Source organism: Colossoma macropomum, unplaced genomic scaffold, assembly GCF_904425465.1.
Source record: "Colossoma macropomum unplaced genomic scaffold, Colossoma_macropomum, whole genome shotgun sequence".
Classification (NCBI taxonomy): domain Eukaryota; kingdom Metazoa; phylum Chordata; class Actinopteri; order Characiformes; family Serrasalmidae; genus Colossoma; species Colossoma macropomum.
In genome coordinates this window covers 4,562,946-4,582,032 of record NW_023494784.1, presented here as the reverse complement: position 1 = coordinate 4,582,032, position 19,087 = coordinate 4,562,946, and the positions used below count along the sequence as shown (strand labels likewise).

At 40.9% G+C, this 19,087-nt stretch overlaps 1 protein-coding gene across 1 annotated transcript; it reads right to left on the bottom strand.

Moving 5' to 3' along the window:
- Positions 1-383: 383 nt before the first annotated feature.
- zgc:162707 (UPF0524 protein C3orf70 homolog B) lies at positions 384-16,102 on the bottom strand. The gene is made up of 2 exons (XM_036573100.1): positions 15,870-16,102; positions 384-1,171 (listed from the first exon to the last, which is right to left on the bottom strand). Exons 1-2 carry the CDS (start codon positions 16,048-16,050, stop codon positions 510-512), a joined length of 843 nt encoding a protein of 280 aa, XP_036428993.1. The 5' UTR covers positions 16,051-16,102; the 3' UTR covers positions 384-509.
- Between the last annotated feature and the right edge of the window lie 2,985 nt (positions 16,103-19,087).

The following is a 19,087-nucleotide window of genomic DNA, read 5'->3' as shown; positions in this document are numbered from 1 at the left end:
ATCAGGGACATCCTGTGTTTTGGTGCAATCACAGTCCGATAAAACCACTGAAATCAGACAGCCTGTGGTGAAGTGAGATCAGACCAGAATAAGGACGAAAAGGCTGTCTTGTGTTTAGGGCTACAACTAACAGTTATTTCTATAATCTATCAACTATTATTCAATTAAGTGATTAACTATGCTGCCCTCAGTCAGAAGGAACGCATGGATCATATGAACATTATCGCCCCCTACACTTCCTGTAGTGTATTACAGTCTGTCAGAATGACTGTGTGGATCATATGAACATTATAGAGCTTTTTAAATGAAACAGTAGAAGCCATATCGCCCCCTACACTTCCTGTAGTGTATTACAGTCTGTCAGAGTGACTGAGTGGATCATATGAACATTATAGAGCTTTTTAAATGAAACAGTAGAAGCCATATCGCCCCCTACACTTCCTGTAGTGTATTACAGTCTGTCAGAGTGATCATTGATGTTGACTCAGTCCAGTAAAGCCCTGTTTGTGTTACACTGTCGTCTCGATGTTTTCAATGATCTCCACGGTGGATCTGGAGGGTGAAAGCAGAGCACATCCGTCCTGCTCCCACAGACTACTGGGACTGGACACTCTCTCCTCGCTCAGCTCATCTTCCTCTTCCTCAGACTCTTCCTCACATGACTCCAGGTAGGTTCCGCCCACTGTGTTAATCCCAGAATCCTCGGAGCTCGATGGAGACGAGCAGTGGTCCATTTTAGGTCCTTCAACTGTATCCTTATCAACGTGTTCAGTCTGATGGTGTCTGGCGCCAGCGTCCTGTTTGACTGAATCCACAGAATGCTGTCCGGTCTGAGCATCCCGTTGATGAGGATTGGCCGGGTGAGTCTGAGGGGGCGGGGCCAGTGGAGGAGGATTGGGCGGGGCGTCCGTCAGAGGCGGTGGCCTCTGGACGTAGCACATCTTGCCGTTGATGCGTTTGACAATGTAGTCGTCGATGAAGAGCTCAGCGATGTTGCAGTATCTGGGGGATTCTGGGTAAAGTGGTGGCCGGAAGCAGGGGGCGATCCGCAGGAAGCGTTCGGTCAGAGAGATGGTCAGGTCAATGGTGTCCGTGTAAAAGGTCGGGGCAGCTGGGATAGCGGTGCTGGGTAACTGACCCACACTGGTCATGGGCTGGTAGACGTATTTACCTGCACACACAGACAGAAACAGTTAACATGCAGCACATTAAAACTGGGCTGATGATACATCACTGTGATGATTACTGATCTTAGAATTAGCACTTCGAAAGCTGGAGAGCTAAAGCTATGTTATTAGTAGGTATGTTAGCAGTTTGTTGTCATGGCGAATTGTGTGAGTTCATTTTTTGCTACACTCAGTTTAAGCAGGGCTCCTTCTGTAGCAGCTCCTCCATATCTCAGCTATCTACTGCAGTCAGCAGGTGTCTGAGTGAGCTCGGCCTGTTTAAGCCTAATGAAACTCCTCTGAAGGACGAGTCAGCGTCTTTCTCCATGTGCTGAAACAACGGGCCATCTGCCCCCAGCTCAGCTCGGCTCGGCTCGGCTCAGCTCAGCTCAGCTCAGCCTGCTGAGGAAACTGCCTCACTTCTCTTTGGAAGCACACAGACGCTCTGCTGACCAACAAGTTTAGCATCTACAAGTAGTTAAAACATGGAAAAGACTTTACACAACAGTGTTCATACACCCCCCACCCAGGCCCTGAGACCTGAACACTGAGGTGTCTGATCCACTCGCACCAGCTCAACACACACTAGCACACCACCACCACGTCAGTGTCACTGCAGTGCTGAGAATGATCCACCACCCAAATAGTACCTGCTCTGTGAGGGTCCATGGGGGTCCTGACCACTGAAGAACGGGGTAACAAAGTGTGCAGAGAAACAGATGGACTACAGTCTGTAACTGTAGAACTACAGAGTGACACTATGTGGTCAGTGGAGCTGATAAAATGGACAGTGAGCGTAGAAACAAGGAGGTGGACTTAATGAAGTGGCCGGTCAGTGGTCAGTGTAGGTGGGAGTAACTGTGTGTTACTGAGCGCTCCTACAGTTACAGCCCTTCTACAGCTGGAGAGTGATTTTGTCTGCAAACACAGTGAAAGGAGAGACAGCAGCGTCACTGCAGGACAACCTTCCACCCACTACAGCAGCTCTCTGTCTGTCTGTCTGTCTGTCTGTCTGTCTCTCTGTCTGTCTCTCCTCTCTCTTTCTCCCTCTCTCTCTGTTCTCTCTCTCTCTCTCTGTCTCTCTCCCCCTCTCTCTCTCCGTCTCTCTTTCTTTCTGTTCTCTCTCTCTGTTCTCTCTCTCTCTCTGTCTCTCTCTCTCTCTCTGTCGCTCTCTCTCTCTCTCTGCTCTCTCTCTCTGTTCTCTCTCTCTCTCTGTCTCTCTCCCCCTCTCTCTCTCTGTCTCTCTTTCTCTCTGTTCTCTCTCTCTGTTCTCTCTCTCTCTCTGTCTCTCTCTCTCTCTCTCTCTGTCTCTCCCTCTCTCTCTGTCTCTCTCTCTCTCTCTCTGTTCTCTCTCTCTCTCCCTCTTTCTCTGTCTCTCTCTCTCTCCCTCTCTCTCTCTGTTTCTCTCTATATCTCTCTCTCTCTCTCTCTGTTCTCTCTCTCTGTTCTGGAAAAACATTTTTCACACCTAAAAGACTGTTCTTCAAGGGTTCTTCAGTAAAGATGGTTCAAAACAGCACCATAAAGGGCTCTTCTATTATCACAAGCTTGACATCAGAGCACATCATTGGTGCTATACAGAAACCTTTGCAAAAAGGTTCTAAACAGAACAATCTACAGCACATTCTTTGAATGTTAATGGTTCTTTATAGATCAGATTGATGGAGAATGTGTGGTATATGGTTCTATATAGAACCTTTTTGAAAAGGGTTCTGTATAGCACCAAAAAGGGTTTTGCTATTGTTATGAAACAAACTTGTTACAATAAAAGCAAGCTTTTTGGTGCTGTATAGAACCCTTTCCCAAAAAGAAAGAACCATCTATAGCACATTCTCCATCAATCTGGAGAACCATTTTATGATGCAAAGAACCCTTTAATCATGCAAAAAGTTCTTTGAGTGTTAATGGTTCTTTATAGAACCATTTTCTTTACTAAAGAACCCTTGTAGAACCACCTTCTTTAAGAGAGTAGAGGTAGATTATACTGTATAAACACCTCACTGTACATCTACTGTAATATTACTGTAATGATTACTGCAATAATACATCAAAACACGCAGTGTATTCAGCTTTACTGTTAAACCAGACACCAGATAATAAAACAGGACTTATTCATATATGGATGATTCTGCTGAACTGGTTCAGAGTCAGAGCTGAAACACATTTTAACTGATCTTGGACTTAAGACTAAAACCCTTTTGCTCTGAGTGACTCTAAACCTTAATTATGTTTACTGTATTAAAACTAATGACTGAACATTCCATTCTGTCTCTACCTAATCAATCATAACTCTACCAAACTTTACCAAATGTGTCAGTAGTGACTGTTTCAGTGACAATTTTAGCTCATTAGCTCAGAAACTCAGCAGTTCATGTGTTCAGCTTTGAACAGCTGTTCACACAGAAAATCATCATATTTTACATTAAAACACTAAAAAGTGCTGAACTGCAGAAAATATGACGATTCTTAATGTTCCACACTGACTTTCAGACTTTGGGACACATTTACTTCAAAACAATGGGATCTAACTGCTCACCATGTGGCCATGAGGGACAATGATGCAGCCTCACTTCCTGCTCTAAAATGCAGGGGCATGGCTAAAACAAGGCTCCGCCCACAGACTAAAACTCTTTGTTTTAGTAGTGACATGAAAACAGGGAGCAGCATCTATCTAATAAAAAAATTAAACTCATGATCAGTCCAAATCTTTCTACTTAAATAAAAAAATCAAAAAGCTATTTTTAAAAATGATTTTTAATGTAAGTATTATTTTCAGAAGTGTAAATTAGGGGTTGGGGTTTGGGACAGACTCCTCCCAATAAAAAGAACCCTATAAATGATGATTGTGTATATATTTATGTTATGTTTATTACTGTCTCTATTAAAGCCGTGGATTTAAATAGAACACAGTCCTTGTAAACACCTAAGATCTGAAAACCTAATTGTTTATATTTGATTTTTTGTGCTGTGTTCTATGAATTAATGCAGTAGAACGGTCCACACAGGCTCTTTATCATCACTTGCATATTGAACTGAAGTGGAAAACAATGATTTCAGCATATTCCTCTGTGCTGCGCTTCACAGCCGAGGCCCCGTCCGTCCGCTCTGGCACCGATTCACAGATTTCCGCTTCTTTCTATCTGCAGATTTGGACAAAGAGTCTTATCTCTGAGCCAGAGTGGCGTTTGGCAGCTGGAGCGGCGGCAGCAGGAGGAGCTCCGCTCTGTTCACTCTGCAGACACTGAGCTCAGTCTACAGCGTCTGCAGCACAAACTGCACTGATCATCACTCGCCTTCACAGCCCGTATCACACCGAACACACACACTCAGAAAAGCTCACTGAAGAGCTGAGCTTCTTCAGTTTAGCACTGGAGCTACGAGGCTGACGGGTAATAGAGGTTTAGTCCTCGCTAATTCAAAACTGCTGCTACTGCTGTTCTCTAATCAGAGCGTCTCTCCTTTACCATCTTTCACTGAAACCACTGTTAATGAGCAGAACTACACGTCTGAGTGCAGCCTATCAGAGCAAAGAGGGTGATAAAGGGGCGGGGCTTAAGCTAGGACACACCCAAGCTCATTTGTGTGGTTTTATTTATCAAAGATAGTCATAATTCATTTCTGCAGGTCCATTTTCTATCCTCACTTTATACCTCAGAATTAAACAGGCTGTTTTTGTTACTGTGCCTTTACGACTGATATATGTAAATGAGCTTTGTTCTGATTGGCTGTGCCTTACTCAAAAGGCAGTCTGGGCGGAAACACTGAAATAATCCCTATAATTTAAGTGAACAGGCCGTGCTGAATTGCTGTAGGCTGAATTTTGGGTCATATATATATATATATATATATATATATATATATATATATATATATAAAACACTGCTGTCTGAACAAAATTTCCATTTCTGTCATTTTTCAGTTTTTGACATTATTTGAAATTTGAAAATGCCTGTTAGTCTTTACATTGTATGTAAATTTCATGATGAATGGAACAAAAGAAATGACCCAAAATTACTTGGAATAAATTCTGGTTCCATTGACTTACATTAAAAGTAAAGTAGGTTTTTTTCCTTCCCCTGTAAAATTACTATTTAGGAGATATGAGGTTTTGTTCCGACAAAAGCGATATGCAAATATACTGTTTCACAAAAAGAATGAATTGTCTTTTTGTTTGTTTTTGCAGTTTAGGTTCCATATCTGCAGTGTTTAAGGTGTGGCCCTTTGGCACGTATATTTTCAAAACTCAATTTGAATTGAATACTGTGAATCGGGAATTGGATCATTATATTGTTCCAGCCATTTCACAGATCCTAGAGATCCAAATCAGCTCTGAGCACAGCTGTATTAGAATAAACAGCAGCAGAGTAAGGAACGACTGAAGAACCATCCACTGAGGTTCCACATGCATCTCTAACATAATCATCATCATCATCATCATCATAACTGGTTTTAACAAACCTGAGGAGCTGTAATCGGCTGCGGGTTTATGTCCTGCTCAGTGTGATTAGAGAATAAGGGAAGCTCCTATCTTCTGCGTTTGCTTTAGCAGTAACCTTCACATTAGTGCCGCATGACTTAAAGATTGAATGGTGATTCCAGAGAGAGCGATTAGCTCCACGGTGCCACCACAGACGACGGCAGGCGCAAAAACACACTACATAATTCATCTGATCATCTATCACAGTTCAAGGCAGTCAGTTTACCCTGGGCCGAAAGCTCAGAGTGAGATTCATCAGCGACTGTTTCTCAAAAGTTAAAGCAAAACAACTTCTGTCATTTCTAAATGTGAAGAAACACTTCAGCCCCCCCCCAAATCCCGTTACCCCAGATGTAGTCGATTAGCCGAGACTCGCTTGACGTCTGAAGTTTCCTTCTATAGTTTTTGCACTGGAGCTACGAGGCTAATGTAGCTAACAAGGAAGGGTATGTATGCTAATGAGCATGTTGCTAGCTGAATGTCTGAACCATCACTCCTTCACTTTAAACATGCAGTAACAACAAACATAACATTAGCTGGGATGGCGCTAAAGTTAGTTATGTTACCAACAGCATGGTAGACAGTGTGTGTTAGCCAACTACAATCATTAGCTAACGGAACTAGCCTATCTTAGTAAGTTAGCTAATGCTACCAAATTAAAATTTTAATTTAAAAAATGTGTAATTTTTTAGTTCATTTTTATTTCATTTAATCATGGTGCTTAATGTTTTTACGCTCTGTAAGTATTGTAGAAATGCTCTTATTTCATTGTTAAGTTTTGGTTGGAAGAAAAGAGGTTAAATTCTTGAAGCACCCAAAAGAAAATCATCCAATCAGGATTGTTTTCTCTGTGGTAACTAGGTAGATACAGCCAAGTGAGCTCTCCCATTGGTTAAGACTTCTGGAGTTATATTACAGATACTTCTTAACTTCTTAACTCTGTAATCTTAAATCTGATCTGAATTTAGTTCAGTATCTATTCCAGAATAACAGTTCCTAACTTCATAATCTCATCATGAACTCCAGATAAGAAAACAGCATCACACAAACATCCTAACTAGACTAAACCTCATAAATACTGTCCTAACTTTAGGATGAACCCCAACAGGGTCCTCACTTCTGTTTAAGGTCTGTTTCTATGGTTTTTAGGCAGCTGAGTCAGCAGCATAGTTCACTACCAGCATAATGAGCTCCATTTATTTCTACTGTAAAACGCTGCTTTCACTGTGAGATGATTTTCTTTTCTAACTCTGCGTTTTAAAGATCTCAGACGCTGCAGACTCGATCTCCACCGCCCCTCTGATCACCTTCGTGTGTTAATGTTGATGATGAAATATTACAGTGATGGTGGTGAATAATGAGGAGACGGAGCTGAACGTGTGTCTGTTTATTAGGAGGAGTAACGTTAGCGCGCTCGGCTAAAGCATTTGGGAAATGGAGACTGAAACTGGGGAGCGGTGACGCTCTGATGAACAGCAGGGGGCGCTCTCACAGTATTCACCACTTACAGTTTATCACACTTCAGTTCTGTTTAGACCTTTTTTACATCAGTAACAGCAGCTGACTGAATAAATAACTTGATTATTTTGATTACGTGTTTATGTTTGAGCTGTGTGTATGGTCGGTTGCTAGGAAATGACTGTAATATGAATCTGTGAAGAATCTAATCTTGACCTGTCAGATCTCAACTTAAGGCAAAAAGAGGAAGTTTCTATGATAAGACTCCAGGAGCTGGACTGAAGGCCTTACATGTTAAGATTAACTACCAACATAATTAGGAAGTGACAGAGGAATCAACCAATCACGCTTTGACTTTCAACAGGACCAATTTCAAAAGGAATAACATCACTCTAGGCATTCTGGAAGTTCTAGATATGTCACTGACTGTGAATATGAGCCACAGTCTAAGCAGTGTTCCGGTTAGTTGTTAGGAATGTAAAACAGTGGCGGCAGCTCTATGACAGAACTCTTTACTGTAAGAGTCACTGTAACGCTGATACATACAAGCTCAGATATCTGATACTGTCTGTTAGACACTTCAAATAAAACATATGGAATAACTTAAAATGTCTGTGTTTAATCTATACCAACAAAAAAAGCTAATGTAAATTGGTGTTAGCTTAGCACTAACATAGTACTAATCCCAGGATGGTGCCAGCATTATCATAGAGATGCTTTTGACATTTTGATGCTTATCAATAGGCTTAGCTCTAACATCTCTTGATGTTATTCACACTAACAGACTCCCTCTACGGTTCTTTTGCTTAACTGTAATTGTACAGTGTCAGAAACAACATAAGCAGGTCTGTGTGTGAATGTGTTTAATGATTTATACATGCAGTTATCACCATGCTAATTGGGTCATTCTACAGAAACGTCCATTTTTGTGTCCCTAGCGTTTACAGATATATTACACTTGAAAAACATGTTAGAGTTGCAATGTATTTATATTTCAAAATAAAAAAGTTTAACTGCAATAATCTATACATGACCATGAAATATTAAATGTAAATAACATAAAGAAAACAAATGCCATATAAATATTATAAAATATATAATGAAAGTTGTCGCCCCCAGGAGTCGTGTCACTGGTGTTACTGCGTAACAAAAAATCTCTTATTTTGAAATAAAAGTCACACTGATGACCTCACTCGACTTCCTTTTACCTGTTTTCTGAGGATCTATGAAGAAAAGCACATGGTGAGTCCACTGTGTCTTTCAGTTAACAGAGATTTTCTCATTTAGCTCATGATTTCATATGAAGCTTTTAGCTGACGTCACTGGTGTGACTGACTTTATTCTGAGGTAACTGTGAAAAAATAGAATACAAATGGATTAAATTCCATATTTTAGTGGATATTCCATGATTGACAACATGTGGTTTGATGCTCTGTAGTAATTTTGTAAAATGCATTTTTTATTAAAATGTCTCTGGTGTTTCTTTATTATGTGGAACACAAATGAGGGTCGGTAACACCAGGGACTCCTATGGAGAGACAGAAAAGTGGGCGTTTATTGTAGAATGACCCTAATGGTATTTGTAGACTTCCACTACTTGTTAGCGACATTAGCCTCATATCTCCAGTGCTAAAACTAAAAAGGCAAAACTTCAGTCACCAAACGAGTCTCAGCTGATCGACTACATTAGAGGTGAGGAGGAGGAACAGTTTCTTAATGCAGTCAAACTCTGACTGTGTGGAGTAAGTTCATGCGCACTGAGGGGGGGCTTGTCTCTGCGGTTCTCCGCCAGCGTTCTCAGTGCATTACAAACAGCGAGCGGGTCGCAGCAGGGCAGCGTACAATGCCATTAGGAGGATTAACCTCAAAAAAAAAAAACAAAGAACAAAAGATGAAGCGAGCGTGCGGAGAGAAAGCTCTTCTCTGGAGATTACCGTGGAAACGCTGTCACACGCTGCCACGCGTGCCATGTGGCGAATATCAATTATGTACAAAGGCATTGACACGGATCTAAAAATAAAAGGCAGAGGATTCGCGTTCCTGATTCATTACAGCGCCCGGAGAGTAAACTCACAGAGTCCCTGTGCAGCGTCCAGCAGGAGTGAGTGAGCACTGAACCCCAGAAGAGTCTTATTCACAATAAACGCTAATACTGGTGCTGCGACGTCCAAACGATGTCGTTCAGTTCGTTACAAATCTAAGGTTATTACTGCTGTATTGCTGCACTGGGAGTTCTCAGTCTTTTGCAACTCGTAACCAACAAATGACCACAGAAGCTTGAATGACCATGATTTAAACCATTTATCCATGATGAATGAGTCGCAAATGATAGGGGAAGTTTTACATTGACTTGGAAATATAAACATAACTATCTATTGTTTTGATTGGTTGCTACAACAATCAATGAGGTAAAAATAAATACTGTTTTTTTTGGTCAAAATACATGATCAGTCATAGTCAAAGTTACATTTGGTTAAAATTCTCTTCTTTGTGTTTGTAAACCACTCTGCTCCGCTATTTAAATAAACTTAAATAAACACACAATATGGCTGGGCCAAAAAGTGTCTTACAGGCTTTGAATACTTGGTATTTCTGAACGAGTGCTCAAATACTAATTCTGAAAAAAAACCTTTAAAACAATGATATTTACGTTTTATAACATAATTTGAAACATGTTTGTGACTGCAGTTCAAAATGTGTCCAGTAGGTGGTGACAGTGAGTTTCTAGTCGGGCTGCAGCGCTGTGACCTGTTATGACGCCGTCTCCTCATTGAAATACAACCTTTATGAGTTACTTGATTTTGAGTTTGGGAGTTGTTGTTTTTATTTTTTATTCAACTATTTTATGTGGTTAGTTTGCAGTTATTTTAAAATGATGTAAATCAGCACTGAGGGCGGCACCCAGGTTTAGCTCAGTAAGGAGTGGCTAAAGTTAACCCCAGCCCCCCTTATTTGATACAAATATTTTTTTCTTTTGCTTTGAGTGACTCTATAAATGTATTATGTTTATTTTATTAAAACAAATGATTGAATTTTCCATTTTGTCACTACCAAAACAATCATAACTCTACCCAAACTTTACCAAATGTGTCAGTAGTGACCGTTTCAGAGACAATTTTAACTAATTTTGAGCTCAAAAACTCGGCCAGTACATGACCAGCAAACACAGCTTTGAACAGCTGTTCACACAGAAAATCATCATATTTTACACAGAAAAGTTTACTTATTTATAGAAATTGTGTTTCAGTTAAAAAAAAAATAAAATGTAACTTTTTTTTTCAGAAGTGTAAATTTGGGACAGACAGAATAGAAAGTGCTCTATAAATGATGACTGTGTATATATTTAGCTTATTAATATAACTATTAATGTTTTGGGCTTAAATAGATCAGAATAGATCAGAACATAATCCTTGTAAATATCTAAGATCTGAATTATTCATTGTTTTTCAATAGTTTTTATTGTTGGACCGCAGCTTGAACTAAACTGATGTTTTTAAACATGTAAATGCTAAATCATTCAAGCTTGGTGTGTTTTTGTGACACAGAACACCTTTGGCATTAACCAAAATAAAATATGTATTAATAAAATGTATCGACTGATACTTAAAGATCAGATATCGGTATCGGGAGGACGGTATTGATGCGTCCCATTTGCAGCAAACCACTTGAGGGCATGCATTACAGTGATTTTATCACAGCTAAGGCAGTTTTACTCCACTCTGCATATTAACACCCCTTACTTGTGATATAATCACTGTGGCTTATTGCTCTAATCTAAAATTCCAGCATGACTGTCTGTGTTTGATATTGACAGCTGGGTCTGTTTCACTGTAGCACATTACAGTGGAGTCTAATTGGCACCACAGACACAGGCAACAGCTGACTGACTCGCTGCTTCCAGTCACAGTTTGGTGAGTCTGTCGTTTGTTAGAAGGAAATGAAGCCCCATCAGATCCTCCCTCTCTCCTCTCTGAGAGAGCCGACTGTATGAGATCATCCAGACAGGCAGACACAAAATCATCCGAGCTCCACAACCGAATAACTGACAGCATCGCATACAGACAGAGTTCAGTCCTGAGGATGGAGCTGCTACTGTTTCAGCTACGCTAAAGTACTGTAGTCCATGTTTATAGATCTCAGCATCTCATACAGTGTCAGAAACAACTTAATCAAGTCTATTAGAGATTATTGAACACCTCCGCACAGTTTGAGGCTTTAAGCAAGCAGTTAGCATCATGCTAATTGGTGGTGTATAAGCCTCTATTACTTGATAACTGCACTATGTGTCCAAACGTCTGTAGACTCCAGTGTTTCTTCTGAAATGAAGGTGTTAATAGTGAGTCTGTGCTGCAGTAACAGCCTCTACTCTTCTGGGAAGACTTTAGATGTTGGAACACTGCTGTGAGGATTTGATTGAACATTAGTGAGGTCAGGTACTGATGTTGGATGGTCAGTTCTGGATCACTCCAACTCATCCCAAAGGTACTGGATGGAGCTCCATCACTCCAGAGAACACAGTTCCACTGCTCCACAGCCCAATGCTGGGGAGATTTAGACCCCTCTAGCCCACTCTTGGCACTGGGCATGGAGACCTTAGGATCATGTGCAGCTGCTCCAGAGCGTCCCATTCTATTGGTTAATGGCTTTCTATGGAGATTAAAGCTGTGTCTGCAATGGGTGACCTTAAAGTACACACTTCAAAAAGATGGTTCTTCAGTCAAGGGAATGGTTCTGTTAAGAACCATGAGTTCTGTATAAAACCATTTGCATGCTTTGGTGAAATGGTTCTTCAGATTGATGTAGAATGTGTTGTATATGGTTCTATATAGCATCAAAAAGGGTTCTGCTATTGTTACACTGTCAAGCTTGTAAAAATAACAGAACCTTTTTTGGTGCCTTATAGAACCTTTTTAAAAAGGTTCTACATGGAACCAAATGCAACACATTCTTGATTAATCTGAAGATTTCACTACACAAAGAACCATTCAAGCATTCAAATGGTTCTATATAGAACTCATGGTTCTGAATAGAACCATTCCCGCTACTTAACAACCTTTGAAGAACCTTTCTTTCTTTTTTAAGAGTGTAGCTGAATTCAGTCTTCAGAAGAAATGTTCCCTAATAGCTCCAGTGTGAAAACTGAAGAGCCAAACTTCAGACACCAAACATGTTTTGGATCATTGACTATATTTCGAGGGGGGAGAAACTGGGTACATCTGACTTGGCAAACTAATTAATGACTGTCTAACAGTTATTAGTGCATGAACTGTGAATGTGAGATTAATAATAACATTATTAATAATAATAACAATAATAATAATAATAATAATAATCTTTATTTATAGAGCACTTTTCATGCCGGTGGCAGCTCAAAGTGCTTTACAGACAGGAGATAAAGCTTAACATTAATACAAGAAATTATGAGTAATTTGAAATCATAAGAAAATGACACAAATCAATATAAAAGATAAAGACCAAAGAGCCGTAGAGTTTTACTGCAGCGCTGAGTTAAAGAGCTGCGTTTTCAGATGTTTATTAAAGCTCTGAGTTTATTGAGCTCTGAGCTCGACTGTCTGATAAACGGTGAACTGAGCTCCACAGTTTAGAAGCAGAATAACTGAAAGAGTCTCTCCACGTTTTCTGTATTTTACTGAAGGTGTTTGTAGAAGGTCAGTATCTGCAGATCTGAGATCACGTGCTGGAACATAAAGCTGTTCTGATTGAAGTGAGATCAGATTTACAGTGATTTCTTGAATTTCAGGCGTCCAGTTAATCCACAGATTGTCTTAATCCAGTAAAGTGTGGAATGTTAGAGTGATGCAGTTGACAGGTACATTTTTATGTGTTTTCTTGCTGATCTTTATTAATACAAACTGTTTTATTACAATTTTATGGTTCCGTTGTAAAGCGTCTTTGGGTCTTAAAAAGCTCTATTAATAAAACGCTGCTTAATATGTATAAATTTAATGTTCCATTTAATGTTCTGGGGTGAAGGTCCATTAGATGAGCAGTGAAACATCATTGGGGGGTCCTAATATTTTGCATCTTAAGCAAAAAAAAACACACTTGTACATGTTATAGTGTTCATATCCATGACGTGCAAAATATATGCTCAAAAAGAAATTAAGACAAAACAATGTTCTCTTATTTTCAAAATAATCAAACAGAGCAATGCCTCCTCTCCTCCACCCAGGTAGTAACGGGACCCCTGATTCCACGCTGGCTACATCTCATACACTGGGACAGTGATGAACCTCAGGAGATCAACATATGAGGAGTATAGAAGGTAAAAGCACCTTTACATTCACCAACACTGCACACCTCAATCACCTGACTGACCACAAACCTCACAACACCTTCACATCAAAGCTCCTCACTGGAGTGATCGGACATCTTCATGATTGCACAACACAAAGCTCTGCAGTGGGTGGTCCGGACAGCCCAGCCCATCACTGTGGTTCAGCTCCCGTCTCTCCTGGAGTTATACCCCAGTCACTGTCTGAAGACGACTAGGAGGATCATAAAGGACTCCACCCACCCAGGCCACGAGGGGCAGGCAGCACAGAAGAACAAAGCCCAGAACCAGCCGGTTCCGAGACAGCTTCTTTCCCCAGGCCGTTAGGCTGCTGAACGGCAGGTAGATACACAGTGTACTGGTCGAATGGCCGTCACTCACACAGCACACCTGAACTCACGGGCTCACATCAACAATCCCCATCTCACCCCTATATGAACCACATATGAAGCGTAAGTCACTCTGCACCTACAGTAACACAACAGCTGAGTGTAGCTGGGTGTAGTTGAGTGTAACTAAGTGCAGTTGGGTGTAGCTGAGTATAGTTGAGTGTAGCTGGGTGTAGTTGAGTGTAACTAAGTGCAGTTGGGTGTAGCTGAGTATAGTTGAGTGTAGTTGGGTGTAGCTGAGTGTAGTTGAGTGTAGCTGGGTGTAGCTGAGTGAAGTTGGGTATAGTGGAATGTAGTTGAGTGTAGTTGGGTGTAGCTGAGTGTAGTTGAGTGTAGCTGAGTGTAACTAAGTGCAGTTGGGTGTAGTTGAGTATAGTTGAGTCTAGCTGGGTGTAGTTGGGTGTAGCTGGGTGTAGCTTGGTGTAGCTTGGTGTAGCTGAGTATAGTTGAGTGTAGTTAGGTGTAGTTGGGTGTAGCTGGGTGTAGTTGAGTATACTTGAGTGTAGTTAGGTGTAGTTGGGTGTAGCTGGGTGTAGTTGAGTATACTTGAGTGTAGTTAGGTGTAGTTGGGTGTAGCTGGGTGTAGTTGAGTATAGTTGAGTGTAGTTGGGTGTAGCTGGGTGTAGTTGAGTATAATTGAGTGTAGTTAGGTGTAGTTGGGTGTAGCTGGGTGTAGTTGAGTATAGTTGAGTGTAGTTAGGTGTAGTTGGGTGTAGCTGGGTGTAGTTGAGTATAGTTGAGCGTAGTTAGGTGTAGTTGGGTGCAGCTAAATGTCATTCGGTGTATCTGAGTGTAGCTGGGTGTAGTTGAGTGTAATTGAGAGTAGTTGAGGGTAGTTGTGTGTAGGTGGGTCTAGTTGAGTGTAGTTGGGGTAGTTGAGTATAGTTGAGTGTAGTTGGGTGTACTTGAGTATAGCTGGGTGTAGTTGGGTGTAGCTGAGTGTAGTTGGGTGTAGCTGAGTGTAGTTGAGTGTAGCTGGGTGTAGCTGAGTGTAGCTGGGTGTAGCTGAGTGTAGTTGAGTGTAGCTGGGTGTAGCTGAGTGTAGCTGGGTGTAGCTGAGTGTAGTTGAGTGTAGCTGGGTGTAGCTGAGTGTAGTTGAGTGTAGCTGGGTGTAGCTGAGTGTAGCTGGGTGTAGCTGAGTGTAGTTGAGTGTAGCTGGGTGTAGCTGAGTGTAGTTGAGTGTAGCTGAGTGTAGCTGGGTGTAGCTGAGTGTAGTTGAGTGTAGCTGGGTGTAGCTGAGTGAAGTTGGGTGTAGCTGAATGTAGTTGAGTGTAGTTGCGTGTAGTTGAGTGTATTTGGGTGTTGTTGAGTGTTGTTGAGTGTCGTTGAGTGTAGTTGGGTGTTGTTGAGTGTAGCTGGGTGTAGCTGAGTGAGGTTGGGTGTAGTGGAATGTAACTGAGTGTAGTTGAGTGTATTTGGGTGTTGTTGAGTGTAGTTGAGTGTAGTTGAGTGTATTTGGGTGTTGTTGAGTGTTGTTGAGTGTCGTTGTGTGTACTTGGGTGTAGTTGAGTGTAGTTGAGTGTAGTGTTGAGTGTTGTTGAGTGTAGTTGAGTGTAGTTGAGTGTTGAGTGTTGTTGAGTGTAGTTGAGTGTAGTTGAGTGTAGTTGGGTGTTGAGTGTTGTTGAGTGTAGTTGAGTGTAGTTGAGTGTAGTTGGGTGTTGTTGAGTGTAGCTGAGTGTAGTTTGTGTCAGTCGTGTTCATGTGCACAGACCTGCAGCGTGTGGACTTTGCATGGGAGAACTACCCTGCTGAAAAAAAGACCATCAGAACCATTAGGATTAAAACCTGATGGTTTTGCTTTCTATTGGGAACTGGCTCAATGGTTACTGTTAGGGACGACTAGCTTCCTGTAGGAAATCAGCAGGTGCATCTAGAATCAGAACACCTGTTAGACCATTAGAGTCCTTTACACTGTGAAATCATCACATCAGGAGAACACACAATACCATTACTGAGTACTGGACACCAACAGAAACCAGCGCAGACTTGTAATGGTTTCTGTGAATTTTGTCAGCAGGGTAAACAATGTAAAAGCCGAACAGCTGGAGAGTGGATGTGTGAGGTGTGTGTGTGGTTGTACTCACAGTGACACCAGCCCAGGCAGCAGCACCAGTGCAGTCTGAAGCACTTCCCGTGAGAGTGAGTGGCGCACACGGAGCCGTCGCACGGGACGAAATCCGGTCTGCTCGCGCAGCTCCGCGCCAAAGCCTGCGCCTCATCCATCTTCATCTTCATCCCGGAGCTCATCATCATCATCACCACCATCACCTCCACTGTGTGACTATCTCACCAGCTCAGTCTCCATCAGTCCAGCAGCCTCACCTCTCCGCTCCGCACGCGCTGCGCTCCTGCACAGACTCTGAGAGCGCGCGCCTCACTCCCCGAGTCCAGCACACAGACAGCAAATCACAGCAGGGGAGGCGGGGCCACATCCACCCAGTCAGAACACACGGGGCGGGGCTGAGGAGCTTCTAACACCAGCCAATCACAGCGCAGGAGTAATGAACTGTGATTAGCCAATCACAGGGCTAGAATTCACTTCATCGTATTTAGAAAAGCAGTCTAGATAGTAGCCAATCAGAGCACAGCAGGCGGGGCCACCTTTCACATGCAAGAAGTGGGGCTGTTGCTAGCCAATCATAGCACAAAGGGCGGGGCTACTATGAGCCAGGTGGGGCTTTTGTCTTCCAATCACAGTAGGGGGTGTGGGTCTACTAGTGCTAGCCAATCACAGGCAGGAGGGAGAGCTACAAATCTTAATTATCAGACATACAACAATAATTATTATAATTGTTCTAATAATACATTATAATAATTTATATTTATATTTACATTTATACAGGCTGCTTTGTTACTGTCTTTTAGACTGATATATGTAAATGAGCTCTGTTCTGATTGGCTGAACTGATTACACTCTTTCACTACAAACATAAGACTCCAGATGACCAGAGTGTGTCTGTATCAGGTTCAACTGGTGTAATGAGTAATATCAGTTATTTCATTACATATTATTATCATTGTTATTATTAATAATAATAATTACTCATTATTGATTATTATAATAAATTACTGCCACTAGTAGGAGTTAGTGGCTATTAGCCAATCACAGGGTATATAATAATAATAATAATAATAATAATAATAATAATAATAATCAGTGGCATCTCTACATTAGGGGCCAGATGTCGCTGTGGAGCAGTACATGACATGACCAATAATTCAGTATTAGTAACAACTAATATATATATTTTTCTTCATAACTAACATTGTTGCGTGTTTATTAGGTATGACAGTGGTCAGTCTGTCCGATACATTCTGAATATCTTCCTGTACCTGTTGTGTAAATGCCAGTACCCTACCTGTTTCTGATAGCAGTCTTCGTTTGGTGAGCGTGGGGCCGGTCAGAGCTCGTCTGACCAAGTGAGCAGTTAAAAACGCGCTGCATGTTCAACACGCTTTAAATAACCAGTTGTGGGGCCGATCACGCTGGCCCCATACAGAGAGCAGCTAATAAAAAATTAATACATTTACATACGACCAGATGTTTAGTAACATCGTTTACGGTATGGGTGTTGCTACACAGTTAGCCATTGTTCCTAATCTGCTGTGGTAGCCACTACTAATAGCAAGGCAATATAATGAGTCGAGTAAAAAAATAATACAAGTTAAATTTGGTTCCAGCCATTAGAGCAGAAATTAGAGATTAAACGTTTGGGACACACCAGACAGAGGGTTTCAACACCATTCAGTCGGGAAAGGTCAAACACTGCTCCTTCAGTCCAGAGAGGTTCAAGAGAAAACCATGGCTAACTGTGAGTGTAGCTAAAACACTCTCCTGCTTTCCTTGCCTGCTCCTGCTCTGACAGTGAATTCATTCATGGATTGGTGACTTTGAGAGAAAAGTTTTTGACCAGTTTGCCCAGATGAAAGATCGTCCTGCATCTTGTCTTTTCGAGCAGTGATCGTCGCTTGTGAGTCATTCTGCATTATTACAGGTCGTGTTATTCCTAAAGCCTGGAAAGCGTGTTTCCCTGTTCTGATATGTATTTGCAGACCACAGTGATCTTCTACTGCTAGATAATTTTGGATTTGTTATCTGAAGCTGTTCATTAATACAAAATATTGTTCACTGTAACTGTAAGTTTATTTTTATTATTATTATTATTGTTATTATTATTATTAACCCTGTGTTTAGTGAACTGGTTTCTGAGAGTTCTGTATGTTGGTTAAACTGAACAGCTGGAAAGAAAACTTTAAACTCGTCCATTTCTGAAAATAACGGTTAATTAAATCGACTGTTTATCATCCAATTAAGCTCATCATAGTGATACAGAACTAAAGCAGACAGGAGCCGCCAGCAGAGCACAAACACACGATAAAGACACTGTAATTATTAATTAACAAACATTTATTCATGGTTTATTATCTTTTCTGAATCCTACACATTTACAGTTCATTATTAAGTCCTACATTCATTACAGTAAAGCTGATGGAGGCTCGCAGGATTAATCTGTCACTGCTGTAACTCCTTCATTTGGCTGAGTGTGAATACATTCTTACTCATAGGAAAGTATGGAAATTTCATTAAGGAAAGCAAAGCCACTTTCACGCATCACAGTCAGTATCTTTGGGTTCATCTGTTTGGACTTTAAAGAAAATAACTGGAATACAATTAATATTAAACAGTATCAACCAATCGATTTTACCTTAAATAATAAAGTATGTTAAAGTCTGTCACAGTCATTTACATTACACACTGATTTATACGTAATTACATAATCACACAGATATATAATGAGTAAATTCACGTGATTTCCGTTCCGCAAGGAGAGGCTCCCGTTTTCACTTCTTCTGTTTGTTTTGATGTCAAAAAATAGCAAAAACAGAAAAAATGAAAAACTAGCCAAAAAAAAAAATTACACAAAATAACTTTTCATCAAAGTCAGATTGTAACAAAATGTTTCCTCTTTTACTTACAAACACTGTACTGAGCGTTTAGAATCTGCACTTTTTCTCCACGTTTTAATGAGCTCTGAGTCAGAAATGATTCAGATAATATCACAGCATGACTTTGTTGGTGCTGGTGACACCTGAGACTTCTCAGAGTTACAGAGCATCACTTAATATAAACTATTTCCCTTCATCATCAAGAAAACAGAAAATTAAAACAGAAAACAGAACTTAAACACAAAACTAGTCATTAGGCTTTGTTCACACAGCAGGTAAAAGTCCAAATCTGACCGTTTTCCTCATGTGTGACACAGATGTGTGTCTGTGTGAACAGATAAAAACACTGAATCTG

Coding starts and splice junctions, on each gene's coding strand:
- zgc:162707 (XM_036573100.1), bottom strand. CDS start 16,050: ATGGTGGTGATGATGATGATGAGCTCCGGGATGAAGATGAAGATGGAT. Junction 1,172..15,869: donor CTGCCTGGGCTGGTGTCACT/GTGAGTACAACC, acceptor CTGTGTGTGCAG/GTAAATACGTCTACCAGCCC.